Genomic DNA, 18,288 nt, shown 5'->3' with positions numbered 1-18,288 from the left:
GACCAATCCAGATAACAGCCTTCTCTACCTCTTATAACTTGGGGATTGCTGCGCTAGTTGACACTTTGCAGGAACGAGCTGGAGTCTGGGCTCTTTTAGACACCCTTCTGGGCAGAGAGGAGATCCTACCTGGCGGCCTTAGACTCGGGCTATGAGCCCGGCCGGTCCACTTGCCTGCTGCGGTCATTCCTAGGCCCCAGCCTTCAGAGGCCTGGCCCATGAGAAGGATGCGGCTTCACCCACAAGCCAGCATTTCTAAATATCCGATGTTCACGATATTAAGAACACTTTTGACGGCAGGTACCTTCACACCTTCTCTTCCCCTAGTCTTCTTGTGATGCCCGTGGGGTTCTCCTGCTTAAAAAGATTGGGGTAGGCCAGTGGGAGGGAGAGAAGAGCCAGAGCCAGGGTCTCACACTGCTCCCCGTGCCCACCTGCCCCCATGGACACCTTACAGTTTGGCTGATTGTTAGTATCTCCTTTGTCCTGGCTTGGAATGCCATGTAAAGAGAAGTACTATATGGGGCCTGCGCCTGATTTCACTTATCTAGAGCCTGCCATTTTCATTTTCTTTTTTAAATAAAACTCTTCCAGCTTAGCTCCGGCTTAATACTAAGGTGGAAGAGTTAGTAAGAGCTAGAAAAATCAAGATTAAGTAACTTGCCCAGGTCATACAGCTAAGGAAGTGTCTCAGACCAGATTTGAACCCAGTAACTCTTGTCTTCTTGTCTCCAGGCCTGGCTCTCTGTTCACTGAGCCACCCAGCTGCCCCTGAGCCTACCATTTTCAACTTGGTTACGTTGATTAACATTCAAAAACCGGTTTTAATCAATAGAGCCCTGAACATACGGCAAATCAGCAAGTAGTTTTAGAAGCTTATTTTCTGTAAGTTTTTTTTTTTTTAAACCCTTGTACTTCGGTGTATTGTCTCATAGGTGGAAGAGTGGTAAGGGTGGGCAATGGGGGTCAAGTGACTTGCCCAGGGTCACACAGCTGGGAAGTGGCTGAGGCCGGGTTTGATCCTAGGACCTCCTGTCTCTAGGCCTGACTCTCACTCCACTGAGCTACCCAGCTGCCCTTTCTGTAAGTTTGATAGTTACTAAGAAAGGGTTTATTTAAAAAAAAAAAAAAAAAAAAAGGAATAAAAATGGAATTAAAGTCTTGATACTTTCCTGGCAAAAAATAAAAGTCAATCATTTGAATGCTTAACGAATTTCATCCATATTGTCATAATGTACTTCATAATTGTCATAGTGCTCATCTAGACCCAACCCAGACAGTGTCATAGAACTCCAAAAGTGCTAATTGAAGGAAATGATTCACAAACTTAATAGTCATTTGGATACCAGACAGAAAACTGCATCATGTTTATATGTAAACTGAAGACCAGAGAAGAAAAAATGCAGAAAACACGGAAATAAATTAGCTTTTATACAGGATTAAAAAAAAAAAAAAGCTTAACCATATAATGTCTTGACTTAGAAAAAATATAATTAACAGTTATTTACATACAAGGTGAAATCATAACATTTTCTTAGAACCAAGAGAAAGGAACCACAGTCAAGTCTAAGAATATGGTGGCTTGATAGAGCTGTTGGACACATACATTTTAGAGGAGAAAAAACCTTAAGATTCCCATAGTTCAAATCCATTTTACAGGAACTGAGGCAGGGAGAGACATCCTGGAGATCAACCAGTGAAGTAGTGGCAAAACTGGAAATAATTCCAGCTTATAGTCTGCAGTTCTTAGCATTATATTATGCTGCTTCTCAATGTAGATGTGTAATGCATGCTGTTGCAAAATACTTTGTGCTTTAAGAGATTTAGTGTTGTTTTTTTTTGGGGGGGGGCATTTGTGAAGGGACCATCTTGTTTTCATCTAAGCCAGGAACCTACTTACAATCAATGGTCACTGGAATAATGCCAGTAGTACCTATTTATTAATTGTATCTTTAGTTAAAAAAGAAAATAAAACTTGTTCCAAACCCTTAAATATGGCATCTGTGATAGAGAGGAATACGGGAAAGTGGATCCCTGTAAAGTTTAGGTAGTCATCTTCACAGTTTATTGGCTTGAGGTCATTTTCCTTTTTGGCGTTACCTGTGTGAAGGCTGTCACTTAAATTACTATTGAATATAGTTTTGATTCTCTTATTGGCAAGAAACAACAGATAAGGAATCCCAGCGCTCTTCCGGTGAGCATTTCTTGTCCAGGGCTTCTAAAATAGGCTGATCAGGGTCACTTAAATACTAGAAAGGTCAGAAATGAGTTCAAGTTAGTACATCAGATCAAAGAAACTGAGTGTTAGAAGGCAATCCTTCCCTCAGACTCCAAACAAATATATTCACTCTATTTTAAACAAGATTGGTCAGTCTTAAGTTACAAAATGCTATTTCACAACTATTATTTTACCAAGTCCCAAGACTATAGAAGGGACTTAAGCCCTTGTAGTCTAGCCCTTCATTTTACAAAGAAGCCTAAGTTGGCCCGGAGACAAAACTGCTGAGCTAGGAGGGAATTCCAAGTTGTCATTCCAAATCCAGTGTTGGCATTGAGCCTAGTGAGTCATTGGCAAGTTCTTTTCAACAGAAAGGTACAAGATGGGCAATGACTAACTTGAAATGCAGTAAGTCAGCCTAATTTACTTGTTTTGTATATAATAGGGAGTTTCCATCCTATCTCTGATAAACCAATATAGGAATACTATTTAAAAAGGTGTTTTTTTTCCTGCTTATAATTCTTTTAAATATTATTTACTACACCCACACAGACTTACAAAACATCTATCCATAATTGATAGCAGTAAGATTAGTCAACATTCATCATCCTCTCTCCCCGTGGGTGGGCTGCTCTTAAGTTTCTGACATTTTAGGATTCAGATTTTCTCACTCTCTCCTCCTCCCCATCCTTCAATGGTAGGTAAATAGTCTGGTATGATTATACCACTACTTTTATGCAATAAATAATTCCATGTTTCTAGCAGATTCTTAATGAAACAACAATAATTTCATTTGATAGATGCTTATCAAATATGTGTATAAAGTAACAAGATAAGCTCCACACTTCAGGAAAATCTTACTTCTTTATCACTGGACCTCATGGATACAAGTGAAATTTAAATTGCTTTAGGTTGCAAAATACTGAAGCCCAGTGACCTCAAGCCTGAGAGGAGGAAGAGCAAGTTATCTGCCTGCTTTTTTACCTTCAAAATAACTTTCCTTGGTCTGAAGTAGTGATATAAACCAGGTAAGGAAAGAATATGGGTTAGAGGAAAGAGGGTAAGGAAGATGGAGAGAGAAAGGGTTATTACCCTTGGGAGGTCTTCTAGGTAACCTATTTTATTTATCATTATAATTTGTAATTGCAAAGGTTCCAAGTATTCTATGGCATGCCTAATGAAACTCAAATAGCATTTGGCAGACCGGCAAAAGTTGCCAAGATTTCAGATTTTCAGTTTTCGTATCATATTCTGTTTTAGAGTCTTCTTTATATTTATTAAGTGCAGAAGAGTAGTATTTAAATTTTATAAATCCTAGAGGCCTTCTCAGGCTAACTGCCTTTTCTCCTCCAGTCTATCCTATCAGCCATTTCCCCATCTTCATCAGAAAAACAGGTCAACCTTTATATTGTAGTTAGGAACTTAGTTGGGTATAATGTGGCATAAAGGATTAGCTCCACAGGTTTAGAATGGAATGACACTACCTTAAAAATCACTAATTTCCTCTCTCCATCTTCCCCCTTCTCCCAATCTAAATAACTACCTTTTCTGGCTTACATCACTACAGTCTTGCAATGGACACATAACTAGCTTCCTCTTCCTGTCCCTGCTTTGAATTCATGTACCTACCTCTTTTATTTGAGGTGGGATTCCTGGAGGTGGATGAAAAAAATGCTTTATTGGACCTTGGAATTTCTGTGCCACAAAGTAGCAACCGAGGACCAGAAAAGGCAATGATGTAAAAAATACAGAAATTATTATTAAAGTTTGTTGAACTTCAGTTAAAGCTGCAAAACACCGGAGAGAAAAAAAAATATTATCAACAAGAACATGATCTAAATATCTGAATTCCTGAATTGAAACATTTAACTTAAAACCCATCTCCTCTCTCTCTTCCTCTTTTAGTCTCTCTCCCTCAGTCTCTCTTCTTCCTGTTTCTCTCCCTGTCTCTCCCTCTCCTTGTCGGCCTCCCTCTCCTCTCTCCCTCTTCTCTGTCTTTCTCTTTCAGTATACACTTTCAAATAAAATGGACATTGTCTTATAATATTATTATTAAAAGTAAGAAGTGAGCTTGCGAGGAGGTGCTACAATTCAAACCCTAGCACTTGTTTTTCATTTCTGCAGTACAATGATCTCTTCTTACTGTTTCTCTTCCTTCAAAATAGAAGGAAACACCCCTTCTCCCCACCACCCTCAACACCTGGAATTCCTATCTTTTATGCCTATAAAGTTCCAATCTGTCTTAAGTTGTGTGCAGACTTCCCTTGCTCACTAAGGATACAAAGCAAACCTCTACATCCTAAATGTACGTACCCTTGGCTGAGGTTTCATGACAAGAGATGTTACTTAATAGCCCTTTGCGAGGTGACATCACATAGTCAGGAATCAATTCTGCTTGCACTTGTAAACAGTATTTCCCAGGGACTTTTAAGTCTTTCAGATGGATGGATTGGCTGTTGAAAGGGCCCTGGACCTATTGGATAAACACCACAACCAAATTACTGGACTTTTTCTGTTTTCATTTATATCGGAGGGAAGATCTGCACCACTTTTTTTTTTATTTTTTTATTTTTTAAGCTCTTAACTTCTGTGTATTGACTTATAGGTGGAAGATTGGTAAGGGTAGGCAATGGGGGTCAAGTGACTTGCCCAGGGTCACACAGCTGGGGTGTCTGAGGCCGGATTTGAACCTAGGACCTCCTGTCTCTAGGCCTGGCTCTCAATCCACTGAGCTACCCAGCTGCCCCCTACACCACTTTTTATTGTCTGAAATATTTTCTCAACTTCAAAATTTATGCACCAAAGAAAGAGAAAGAATGGTAGTTTTTATTGAAAAAAAAAATGCACAAAAGAAAGGATAAGAAGGTATATAAGTAGTCACAAGCAGGAAAGTTTTGTCATGATGTTAAAGTAACAGAAGTTCATTTTCACAAACCTCTCTTGTAGAATGAAATGCTTATTTTTGTTTATGTCTATTAGGTTAAAAATAATTCTTTTGGAAAATGACTTCCTCTATCCATATGTAGATACCTTCTTTTCCAATTAACTATTTTTTTTTCTTCAAACCTTTACCTTCCCTCTTGCAATCAATACTAACTATTGGTTTCAAGGCAGAAGAACAGCAAGGGCTAGGCAACTGGGGTTAAGTGATTTGCCCAGTGTCATGTCACATAGCTAGGTCATCCCTGAGGCCAGATTTGAACTTAGATTTGAACATAACTCTGTTATGGACGTATGGTGCTTCTGTGGGATGGGCCTGATAAAGATGGCCCAAGAATCCTTAGATGGTATAGGGATCTAAGCTGAGTGAGGAATGGGATGCCCGAATGGCCACCAAGCACCTGACCCCACCTACAGTGCCCAAGCCAAAGTGATTGAGTGAGAAGCTGTATATTAATCCACCCAGCTCCTCTGGTTACTTGGCTTGGGGTTGGGTTAATGGATAAGGGTTTGTTGTGAAAATAATTGGAAATAAGGTCAGATAACGCTATTAACTGCAATTTAAACAAATATTCTCTTTCCCTTTAGATGTAGCAGTTAAATTGCTCTTTAGAATGACACCAGTTTTCACTTAACTTAGTTCAAGGATTTAATTCTAATAAACTCAAAGGGGTAGGATCCAGGATAAGGAAAGTGATGTTGGGGATGGCTGCACTAAACTATGGGTGTTAGAGTTGGCTAATCAACCCAAGTGTCCAAGCAGTTGTTTTTCTTCTATGTTTCCTCTCCTGCAGTCCTTCCTCTGAATGTGGGTAGCGTCTTTTCCATAAATCTCTCAGGATTGTCCTGGGTTATTGCATTGCTGCTGGTACAGAAGTCCATTACATTCGATTTTACCATTAGCCAAAATATGACTGAGAGTTGCCCAGGGTGGTTTACATATCATTAGCATGCCATTTGCATTGAAGTTTTCACTCTGTCCTCTCCAAACAAGGTGAATCATGGGTAAAGTGACATCAGTTCCTTGGGTACAACAAGGCTTCAACTGCCCATGCTGCCCCCTCCTGACAACTAAGCAAAATAAAAAGCATTCTTGAAAACTCATCATTGCCATGGCCAAACCACTAACATCCCTCCCTAAAAAACAATAAGGCTTGCTCAACATGGAGGTTGCTTGGGTTGTCAATTCTTCGGACAAGATTCTGTTCTCACCATCCACATCATAAGAAAATAACTCAAATGCATAAGAATAAGGGTCACTCTCCAACTAATAAAAAGACAAAGGATATGAACAAACAATACTCAAATGAGAAAGAAATCCAAAGCTAAGCGAAAAAATATTCCAAATCACTAATAATTGGAGAAATGCAAACTAAAATAACTGTGATTCCACAATCAGATTTGCAACATTGACAGAAAAAAAAAGGGAAAAAAACCAATACTGTATGGTAGCAGGGAAAAAAGGAATCTTAATGTCAAATATAACAACAGAATATTAACCATAAAATTAGAAAGATATAGTTTGATGTATTAGAATATTATGGCAACTAGATGAAGAGCTTCTGTCGAAAGAAAAAAACTTCCTTCATGCAGCAGGAAATCAGCTGTGCTTATCTGGGATGGCGAGTGCCCAGCTGACCTGAGGAGATCAGAGGAAAAAACAAGCTTGGCATGCCCAGGTGCTGTTTGATCCTCTGAAGATTTATGACACTGTCCCCAGAGAACGATGGCCAAGAAAGGTTACTTTGACCTGACCCTCCCAGAAGCAGTGTGATTGTTCTGGGGGATTAATTCCATTTTCTTATCTTAACCTTGTACTGGAACTTGTGCTCTGTATCAAATGTTCCAACCCTTATTGCCAAATGCGATAGGATGTTTCTTAATAAACCATGTACCTCTTGCCTTGTTAATGACTTGTACTAATTAGCTGTCAAAACCCCATAAAACACATTGTTAAACATCTAAAGGGCTCCAGCTCTAATCTCCACCATTAAAGTTTGGATCTTCAGCTCAGGACGATAGCCCAGAGATTTCTTTATGTTTTACAGTTCCTGTACTATGGGGGTGGTGGTGGGGTAGCTTTTAAGAGTGGAGAAACTAGAGATGCTATGAAGGCAGAAGTGGGCAATCAACGGGATATACAGGGTGAAGAAGAAGGAAGAACCGAGTATTGATTTTAGGACAGAAGGTAAGGTATTTTTTTTTTAATTTAAAACGAATAACATCTATCTATAGTTGTGGAAAATACTTCTTTCTTATACCCTCTAATTTATTTATAAAAAAGATTTATTTATCTTTTATATTCAGGTGCTCTATATATTGTGGTATATATGTGGGTTGTTGGTCTAAACCTAAATTCTGTCAGATTGGCTTCTAGTTTTCTTGGTAGTTTTTGTCACAGTGATTTCTTACTCCAGTTGCTGGGTTAATAGAACCTTTTATTGGGTTCTTGGGTTAATAGAACACTCTCACTATATTCAATTGTTTCTGGTTCTTGGGTATATAATCTTTTCCACAGTGCAACTCTTCCATTTTCTAATTACTACCAAGTAGTTTTGATGATGATAATTATTTTTTTAAATTAAAACCCTTACCTTCTGTCTTAGAGTCAATACTGTGTATTGGCTCCAAGGCAGAAGAGTGGTAAGGGTAGGCAATGGGGGTCAAGTGACTTGCCCAGGGTCACACAGCTAGGAAGTGTCTGAGGCCAGGTTTGAACCTAGGACCTCCCGTCTCTAGGCCTGGCTCTCAATCCACTGAGCTACCTAGCTGCCCCCTGTTTTGATGATTATTGCTTTGTAGTAGTTTGAGTTCTAGACTTTCTTCCTTCCCATTTTTCCCATTATTTCCCTAAAAGTTCTTAAACTTTTGTTCCTCCAGATGAATTGTTTTTCCTTCAAATCTATAAAGTAACCCATTGGGTCATCTGATTATTATGTCACTGAATCTGTAAATTTATTTAAGTAGCATTGTCAATATATTTCAAAGCTCAGTAATAAGTAATTAATATCTATCCATTTAAGTCTAGTTATTCAGTAAAGAGTGTTTTATACTTCTATTTATATAATTCTTGTATGTATCTTGTTGATCAGATTCCCAGATACTTTATATATTCTTTGGTTATTTAAAAATATTTTAAAGTTTTTATTAATAATTATTTTATTACTTTGTAGTTATTTTTAAAGGAATTTTTTCTATCTCTTATTGAGTTTTGTGGGTAATATTTAGAAAAGCTTAAAATTTTCAATTATTTATTTTATATACTACTACTTTGCTGGACAAAGAACTTGTTTCAATTAATTTTTAGTTGAAATTTTATGCTTTACTAAGTAAATTATCAGTTCATATATAAAAAGCAAGGCTTTTTGACTATTCTTTTTTTTCTCATCTTATAAATGGCATTTCTAGAACTAAATGAAAGAAAAGAGGTGGGGGGAAGCTGGATGGGTCAGTGGATTGAGAGCCAGGCCTAGAGATAGGAGGTCCTAGGTTCAAATCCAGCCTCAGACATTTCCCAGCTGTGTGACCCTGGGCAAGTCACTTGACCCCCCATTGCCTACCCTTACCACTCTTCTGCCTTGGAGCCAATACACAGTATTAACTCCAAGATGGAAGGTAAGGGTTTAAAAAAAATAAAAAGAAGAGGAAGAAGAGGTATCAATGTATATAGCGTTGCCTTCCTGCTGCTCTTACTAGAAAAGTTTCTAGTGTTTGTTCATTTCAGATAAAATTATCTCAAAGAATGTGTGCATGCATATTTACCAAGTTAAGAAAAGGTCCATTTATTTCTATGCTTTAAATAAAATATAAAAGGTTATATATTTGGTTAAAAGCTTTTTCTGCATCTTGTTTTTCATCTTTGATATAATCATGTGACTTTCATTATTTTTGTCTTTCATTTTAACCAATTCTGTTTATAGTTTTCCTAATCCTGAAGCAACTCTATATTGCTATAAATCCAACCTAATTATAGCATACAATCTTTTTGATGCATTGCTGCATTTTCTTTGCTAAAATTTTATTCATCTTTTAAAAACAGATATGCTTTAGAAATACCGGTCTATAGTTTGTGTTTTACTTCTTGAACCTAAGTAGCAGTGTTGTATTAACCCAAGGAACCGACAGAAGGTTCTATTTACCCCAACTCCTACGGTAAGAATTCACTGTGGACTTTATGGCTCCTACAGAAAGAGCCATACGTTGCCGACCTCTGCTCTATATTCTTTTCAGATGCTCCAAATATTAAAAGTAGTAAGTTCCCTCCTTCTGTATATCTTCCCTAGCTTATTACTTTTCCCCTTCTCTTTTCTTTTCTCTCTTGAAATCATCAAAACTGAACAAAGCTATCCCTATGTTTTGTGTTTTGTCTTATTTAATTTCCTTTATGATTCTGAAGACGTCAGGATTTTGAAGGAACAATGTAAAGCCAAGATAACAGAGGAGCAGAAAGCTTCAGAACTTCCTCCTCCTGCCTCTGCCCAAATTCCTGCCAAGAAGATCTAGAAAATGGGACGGTTACGTGACTAGAGAGTCAAGCCTGGAGAAAAGCGGTCCTGAGTCAAATGTAGCCTCAGACACTGCCCAGCTTGTGTGACCCTGGGCAAGTCATGTAAATCTCCACTGCCTCCCCCTTACTGCTCTTCTGCCTTAGAACCAAAACACAGTATTGGTAGGTGAAGGTAAGGGTTTAAAAAAACAAAAAACTCCAGGGCTCGATCCTGTGTAAGACGCCAGAACCAAAGAAGACTGGAAAAATTTTGAAATCCAAACAGGAAAATAAAGAGAAACATAAAAAGGTAACACAAAACAACAACCATAAAAGGCTAAACAAGGATAAACTGTTTCTATTAGAATATGGGGAAATACTACAATACCTTATCATTTTCAGGGGTCATAAAAATGATTATAATCAGACAAAAGGCCTGGAAGAGATTCTGTTATATCTTGATGATTTTAAGAGAAGAATGGGAAAAATGAGGAAGAGGAATATATCAGGTGGGAAGGGAAAGGAAGATTAGGGAAAATGATCTCATTATTAGGCTGCACAAGTAGGCGTCTATACAAAGAAAAAGAAGGAGGTGGAGGGAGGTGGCTGACACTTGAAGCTTACTTTCATTTGAACTGGTCAATGGAAGGAAGAAAATACACACAGTTGGGTACAGAAATACATCTTGCTAAATAAGGAAACAGGAGAGAAGAGTATAGAAAGAGGAATTGGTGCCAAGGTAGATTAAGAGAGGGATTAGTCCTAATAAAACAAACTCCAACATTTGTCATTTTAGCCAGTCTGATGGGTGTGATATCTCAGAACTGTTTTGGTTTGCATTTCTCTATCCAGTAGTGATCTGGAGCATTTTTTCATTTATCTGTATATGACTTTGATTTCTTTATCTGAAAATTGTCTGTTCACATCTTTTAATCATTTATCAATTAAGAAATGGTGTTTTTTCTTATAAATTTGACAAAGTTCTCGCTATATTTTAATATGGAGCCTCTATTTGAGAGGCTTTCTGTAAAAAATTTCCTTCCAATTTTCTGCTTGGCTTTTAATCTTGGCAATATTTGCTTTATTTGTGTGAAAAAAATTTTTTTATTATTTTTTTTAAACCCTTACCTTCCATCTTGGAGTCAATACTCTGTATTGGCTCCAAGGCAGAAGAGTGATAAGGGTAGGCAATGGGGGTCAAGTGACTTGCCCAGGGTCACACAGCTGGGAAGTGTCAGTGTGAAAACTTTTCAATTTAATGTCCTCAAAATTATCCATTTTACAACTCACAATTCTTTCCATCTCGTTAATTGAAAATTCCTCTCCTCTCCATAAATCTGATAGGTAATATGCTCTCTATTTCTCTAACTTACTTTAGATAACAGATCTTTTTAAAACATAAAAGAAAGGAGATTTGACAAAGTGGGCCCATCAATTGGGAATGGCTGAATACATTATGGCATATAAATATGATGGAATATATATTGCTATACAGAATATGGAATAAAATGATGAAGAAATTGGTCTTAGAGAAACTTGAGGAGACTTCTATGAACTGATACAGAGTAAAGTGAATGGAACAAGGAGTACAATTTATACAGGGACAACAATATGGAAAAGATAAAAAGCCTTTGAAAGAATTAAGAACTCTGATCAGCATAATCACCAACCAAAATTCTAGATTACTAAGGAACTCTTATCTCCCTGTAAAGGGCAGAATGAGATTGTTTTGGGATATGGCCAAATCATAAATTTGTTTTCTTTGACCATACATGTTTATAACAGGGATTCTGTTGTTTTTTCATTCTCAAGATGGGTGTAGAGGAGGCAGAAAAGGGGGGAAGGGGAAGAGGGAGACAAGGTGGATTTTTGCTGATTAAAAAATAAAACATGATATAATAAAAAAGGATTTTGAAGGAATACATCTCCTCTCCCCCCCTTTTTATTTTTATTTTTTTTTTTAACCCTTGTACTTCGGTGTATTGTCTCATAGGTGGAAGATTGGTAAGGGTGGGCAATGGGGGTCAAGTGACTTGCCCAGGGTCACACAGCTGGGAAGTGTCTGAGGCTGGGTTTGAACCTAGGACCTTCTGTCTCTAGGCCTGACTCTCAATCCACTGAGCTACCCAGCTGCCTCCTCTCCCCCCCTTTTTAAATGTAAGCATTCCACCATCACTTAGCCCCTGTTGTTTTTCCTTAAATTTCTTGATAATAATTTGATCTTTATTATATATTTGCTAGAGTATATGTGGGAGAGCTGGGCTCTTTGACAATCTTTTACATAGCCATCATAACAAAAGCTGATTGTAATTCCAATGACAATGCAGACTGGTGTGGAACTGCTTTACTAATGCTATAATATAATAAAAATAATATAGTTATAATTATAATAATATACTAATACTATCAGGCCTCATTCAGCTATTATATAGGCTTTAAAATCATAAAGCTGTGTTACTTAAAAAGACAGTCTAATAGATTTTCCACTAAATTCCAACAGAACTTTTATTTGATGCCTGAACTATAAGGATTTTTTTCAATATTAGAGAAAAACATTCATTAAGATAACCTCTAAGCTTAAACAGATAATAGCAAAATAGTGAGAGGGCAACTTTAATACTGATTGATAATGAAGGTCATTTTGCCTTGCTACTCATCACAAACTATGACTGACAGCAACAAAATTCCACCTGTTGATAATAAAGATAAGAATATTTCTTTTGCTTCTATCTGAATAAGAAATGAAAGAGGAAAAATACAAGCAAAGAAGAAAAAATACACTTACCATTGGTTTTCCATCATTCTCCCAGTAATGGACATAATACTGAAATTTACCAGAGTCCGCTCTGAAGGGAGGCTTGAATCTGATCTTAAGAGAGTCATCATGTGGCGTCACAATAACATCTGATGGAGGTCCAATTGTTGCTGAAATTGAAATGGAAACAATAAGTCATATTTTAAGATGAACAAAAAATTACTTTTAAAATTCTTAAATGTTTCTATCCCTATATTTGGCTTAATGTAACAAGGAAAAGTATGAGTTTATTTTTTTTACAAGTTTAAACTATAAAGAAGATAATAATAATTGGCATGTATATACCACATTATAGTTCTAAGAAATTGACATTTAAAAAATTTTAACCTCCTAGCTATACACATAATTAATATATATTATATAACTCATTAGTATTTAATCTTTATTTATAACCTTGTTGTCGTTATTGTTGTAGTTCAGTTGTTTGGTCCTGTCCAGCTCTTCATGATTCCATGGACCACAATGTGTCAGACTCTTCTACCCTTCCACTATCTCCTGAACTTAAAAGCTATACAACTCAAATTATATTCTATTCCATTTCATTATTTTATGTTGTTTTCCTTATGTTCTGAATATTAAGATATTGTAATTGATTCATAAAGAGATATGGTGGACTTTTTAAAAAAGCAGTTTTTAAAATTTTATTTTTAAGTTAAGTTTTTATTGATGCCTTTTGCTTTTTTATATCATCAATTTCCCCTAATATCTCTCTTAAGTGTCCTTCCTTTTCAAAAAAATCCATTTAGAAACAAATGGCAAATTTTTTTTACAAAAAAGGAAAAAATTAGTATAACCAATCAACATATTGAAAAAGTCAAAAGAAAAATGTGCATTTCATATGAAGTGGTGGGAGGAAACATCTTATATCTCCTTTCCAGCCATGCTTGTTCTTCAAAATTCACACTGGATTTTTGTGCATATGGTTCTTTCTGGTGACGTTATTGTAGTTATTGTGCATATTATTTTCTTGGTTATTTACTTCACTCTGCATCAGTTCATTTAGATCTTTCCATGCTTCTCTATATTGATCAGACATCATTCCTTATAGCACAGCATCATTCCAAGGAATGGGTATTGGTCATCTGTTAATTTTGTGTGTGTGTATGTGTGTATGCACACACATATATACATACACCTTGTATACCAAATCCTTGTTAGAGAAATCTAATATAAAATATTTTCTCCCATTCAGTCCCTTCTCTTCTTATCCTCGATGCATTAATTTTGTCTGTGCAGAAGCTTTTCTGTTTCAGATAATCAAAGTTACCTATTTTATGTTTTGCAATTGCCTCTTTTCCTTGTTTAGTTAAGAATACATCATCTACCCACATCTGTAAAAGGTATACAATCTGCTTCTCTTCTAATCTTCAATCATGTGCCCATTTAGATATATCACACAATAGGTACTAAAATATTGGTCAAAACATAATTTCTGCTAGACTGCTTTCCAGTTTTCTCAGAAGCATTTTTTTTAAATCAAAAAGAAAGTTCTTTTCCAAGTAATTTATGTTTTCTGCCTTTTTGAACATTGGATTACTGAGCCCTTTTGAACATTGGATTACTGAATTCCATTGCTTCTAATTCTCCCTTGACTAATCTGTTCCAAATGACCTGCCTCTCTACTTTTTAACTAATACCAGATGGTTTTCATAACTGCATTAATCTGAGGTCTATTTTTTTTTTAAACCCTCACCTTCCGTCTTGGAGTCAATACTGTATATTGGTTCCAAGGCAGAAGAGTGGTAAGGGCTAGGCATTGGGGGTCAAGTGACTTGCCCAGGGTCACACAGCTGGGAAGTGTCTGAGGCCAGATTTGAACCCAGGACCTCTTGTCTCTAAGCCTGGCTCTCAATCCACTGAGCTACCCAGCTGCCCCATTTAATCTGGGGTCTGGAAGTGCCAATTAATTCTTATTTCGTCCCTACCTCTTTTCATCATTTCCTTTGATACTCCAGATTTTTTTGTTTTTCCAAATGAATTTTGTAATTATTTTTATAAAGTTCAATAAAGTATACTTTTGACAATTTGATTGACATTGCATTAAGAATATTTATAAACTTTGGTAGTAGTCATTTTTATTATATTGGCAAAGCCCAGTAATGAACACTGAATATTCCTCCAGTATTTAAGATCTTTATTTCTTTAAGGTGTACTTTGTAGATTCTTTCCAAGTCTAGTATGTGTTTAATGGATTGCTCCCTAGATACTTGAAAAGCATTTTGCAGTAATTTGGAAAGGAATTTCTCTATCATCCCTTCTTTGATTCTGTTATTTTAAAGAAATGCAGTTGATTTTTGTAATTTTATTCATAGCTACATATTGCTACTATCTTTGTCTATTCCCTATGAGTTCCTAAATCATCAGCAAATAGGAATAATTTTATTTCCTCTTTGCTTGTATTTATACTTTTAATTTCTTCCCCCCCCCTTTTAAAAAAATAACCCTGACCTTCTGTCTTGGTATCAGTTCTAATACAGAAGTGGATCAAGGGTTAGGCAGTCAGGGTTTAGTAACTTGCCCACTGTCACACATCTAGGACAAGTCTGAGGCCAGATTCGAACCCAAGTTCTCCTAGGTCCTCCCAACTCCAGGATTGGAACTCTATCCACTGGGATACCTAGCTGTCTCAAAATTTTTTCTCTTGCTATTACTATAATTTCTAGAACTGTATCAAATAATAGTGGGGAAAGAGGGCATTCTTGCTTTATTCTTCTATTTATTAAGCTCCTATTGTTTCTTCCTTGTATATATGGCATGCTTTTAGTTGTATATATATATCTATCTGTACATATTATATATATATATGTTATTAAAAACATCTCTATGCTTATAATGTACAAGGGTTATTTTTTTTAGCATGAGTGTTGTACTTGTGTCAAAGGCTTTTTCTGCATCTATTGAGATAATCTTGCAATTCTTAGATATTTTTGTTTTTAGTGTGATTAACTATGTTGATTATTTTTCTAATATTGAGCCATCGCTGCATTCTTGCTATAGATTCGGCTTTGTCATAATGAGTTATTTCTCGGATAAACTGCTATAGTCTATTTGACCAGATTTTATTTAAACAATTTAAAATCAATATTTACTAATTATTTTTTGTCTTATTCCTTTTAATCATATTGGCTGAAAGTTTAACTTCATTGTTATTTCAAAGATCAGCTTTTAGATTTGTCATTTCTATATCTTTTTTTGGTGGGGGTTTCCCATTTATTTTATCTACTTTTTATATTACTTCTTTAATGTTTATTTTACATTTATTGGTTGGCTTTCTACTTTTTTTTTACAATGTATATTCAGTTAAGGAGATAAAACAGAATCTTAGATAAGGCAAATAAGATACCTATCTAGAGAGCCCACACACACCTGCATGAGCTTAGTAGTAGGTCTAAACCTAAACTACACATAATCCAAACATAGTTTCTGCAGAGTATAAATATTGTACAAAAGGGTTACCTTAACACTCATCATTCTAAGGAGGTAATCCTGCATCCCTGAGGGGGTGTGGCACTGGAACAAAAGTTCCACTGGGTATGACCAAGCTGGAAAGACTTTTTTGTAAAGAGTATGGTCTTAGCAACAGATTGTATCTGCTGCCTAGGGACAATCTAGCAAAATATGGTCCTGGTAATATATGCTAACTGAGAACAGAGAGACTAAAGTGATCAAATTAAATGCTGATGTGAACATGGAGAAACAGGCCTAATATTACATTGTTAGAGTAGCTGTGAAATATATATATATATGTATATATATATATATTTAGAGAACAAGATGGAATCAAACATTAAGAACTGTAAAGCTGTTTATGATCATTGACCCAGAGATCCCATTACTAGGGGTGGCCCCTAAGGGAATTATTGAGAGGGAAAAAAGCTGAGTTTGTATGAAAATGTTCCTGGAAGCTTTGCTTATTATGATAAAATATCTGGAAATAACACAAATGCAATGAACAGGAGAAATGGCTGAATAGATTGTGACATCTGAATGTAATAGATTATATTATGTTATTAAAATGATAAATATTGGAAATATAAAGAAAATAAAGGAAATGTATGTAGAGATGAAAAGAGAAGAAAATAATACATACCTTTATTACATTAAAAAATAATAGCTACAAAATCAAGAGAAAAAGTATCCAACTAAAACAATCAAAAGGGAACTCAAAAGCAATGTTTATATTAGCACACATATATAATTTATATATTTTAAAACAAATTATAAACAACATGGAGTTTGTGGTCTTGCATGAAATTTTTTAAATGCTTTTATTTAGTTAAAATTTTTTTTGGTGGTGGTTGCTAAGTACATAATTTTTAAAAATGTATGTTCAGTTTATTAATCTTCTTTTTCTATTTTATTACATGTATATTTCCCTGTTAAGTTTCCATTTGTTTCTGGGACTTTGGTTTGTGGTCCCTGAATTGCTTTTTTCCTTCCTTTTTCTTATTAGTTTTTTAAAAAATTTTTTTAAACCCTTAACTTCTGTGTATTGGCTCCCAGGTGGAAGAGTGGTAAGGGTGGGCAATTGGGGGGTCAAGTGACTTGCCCAGGGTCACACAGCTGGGAAGTGTCTGAGGCCGGATTTGAACCTAGAACCTCCAGTCTCTAGGCCTGGCTCTCAATCCACTGAGCTACCCAGCTGCCCCTTTCTTATTAGTTTTATTGCATTATGGTAAATAAAGGATTTTTAGAAGTATTTGTCTTTTTATATGTTTATAATATCTTTGTGCCCAAATATATGGTAGATATTTATATAAGTTCCATATATATAAGTACTAAAAAGTATGTATATTCTTTGGCAGTCTCAGAAGACACAATATGCCATTTAACTCTAGTTTCTCCAGCAATTTCTTCAGTTCTATATTTTCCTTTGTATTTATCTTTCTGTTAGAATTATCCAAAATTGGGAGAAAGACATTTGCCTAGATTAACAGCAGAAGAAATAGAATACTTAAATAATCCAATATCAGAAAAAGAAATTGAACAAGCCATCAAAGAATTCCCTAAGAAAAAATCCCCAGGGCCTGATGGATTCACAAGTAAATTCTATCAAACATTCAAGGAACAATTAATCCCAATACTATACAAATTATTTGATATAATAAGCAAAGAAGGAGTCTTACCAAATTCCTTTTATGACACAAATATGGTACTGATTCCAAAGCCAGGTAGATCAAAAACAGAGAAAGAAAATTACAGACCAAGCTCCTTAATGAACATATATGCAAAAATCTTAAATAGAATACTAGCAAAAAGACTCCAGCAAGTGATCAAGAGGGTTATCCATCATGATCAGGTGGGATTTATACCAGGAATGCAAGGATGGTTCAACATTAGGAAAACCATCCACATAATTGACCATATCAACAGTCTAACAAACAAAAACCACATGATTATCTCAATAGATGCTGAAAAAGCCTTTCTTTCAACCGTACCATTCGTCTTAGAATCAATATTATATATTGGTTCCAAGGCAGAAGAGTGGTAAGGGCTAGGCAATGATGGTTAAGTGACTTGCCCAGGGTCATACAGCTAGTGTCTGAGGCCACATTTGAACCCAAGACCTCTCATGTCTAGGACTTGCTCTCAATCTACTGAACCACCCAGCTGCCCTTGCAAACCCTATTTTCACTGGCTCTTCTTCCCCTCAACCACAATCCTCTTTTCCTTCTATTTGTTATCCTTCTCCTTGGTTTTAGAGTTTTACTTATTAGATCTTTTTTTTCTTCTTTAATTTTATCTGGGTCACTCCTTTTTTCCTCTCAGGCAAAATAGTCAAGTAGAATTCTCCCCTCCTTTGCTCTTCAATTTGTTTTGTTCACTAAT

The 18,288-nt window shown here is 35.9% G+C and overlaps 1 protein-coding gene across 1 annotated transcript in view; it reads right to left on the bottom strand.

The window, feature by feature from the left end:
• Window positions 1–1,337: 1,337 nt before the first annotated feature.
• The window catches only part of IFNGR2 (interferon gamma receptor 2), a 32,433-nt gene continuing 15,482 nt past the window's right edge, over window positions 1,338–18,288 (bottom strand). The window contains exons 4-7 of the mRNA XM_044670212.1: window positions 12,430–12,569; window positions 4,532–4,691; window positions 3,848–4,005; window positions 1,338–2,249 (exon numbers count right to left, since the gene is read on the bottom strand). Of these exons, the coding sequence (XP_044526147.1) occupies window positions 2,151–2,249; window positions 3,848–4,005; window positions 4,532–4,691; window positions 12,430–12,569 (557 nt within the window). The 3' untranslated portion in view covers window positions 1,338–2,150. The remainder of the gene's footprint in view (window positions 2,250–3,847; window positions 4,006–4,531; window positions 4,692–12,429; window positions 12,570–18,288) is intronic.

This window comes from Gracilinanus agilis, chromosome 3 (assembly GCF_016433145.1).
Source record: "Gracilinanus agilis isolate LMUSP501 chromosome 3, AgileGrace, whole genome shotgun sequence".
In the NCBI taxonomy this organism is placed as follows: Eukaryota; Metazoa; Chordata; class Mammalia; order Didelphimorphia; family Didelphidae; genus Gracilinanus; species Gracilinanus agilis.
Note: the sequence above shows the minus strand (reverse complement) of the source record. Positions and strands in the feature narration are given on the sequence as shown.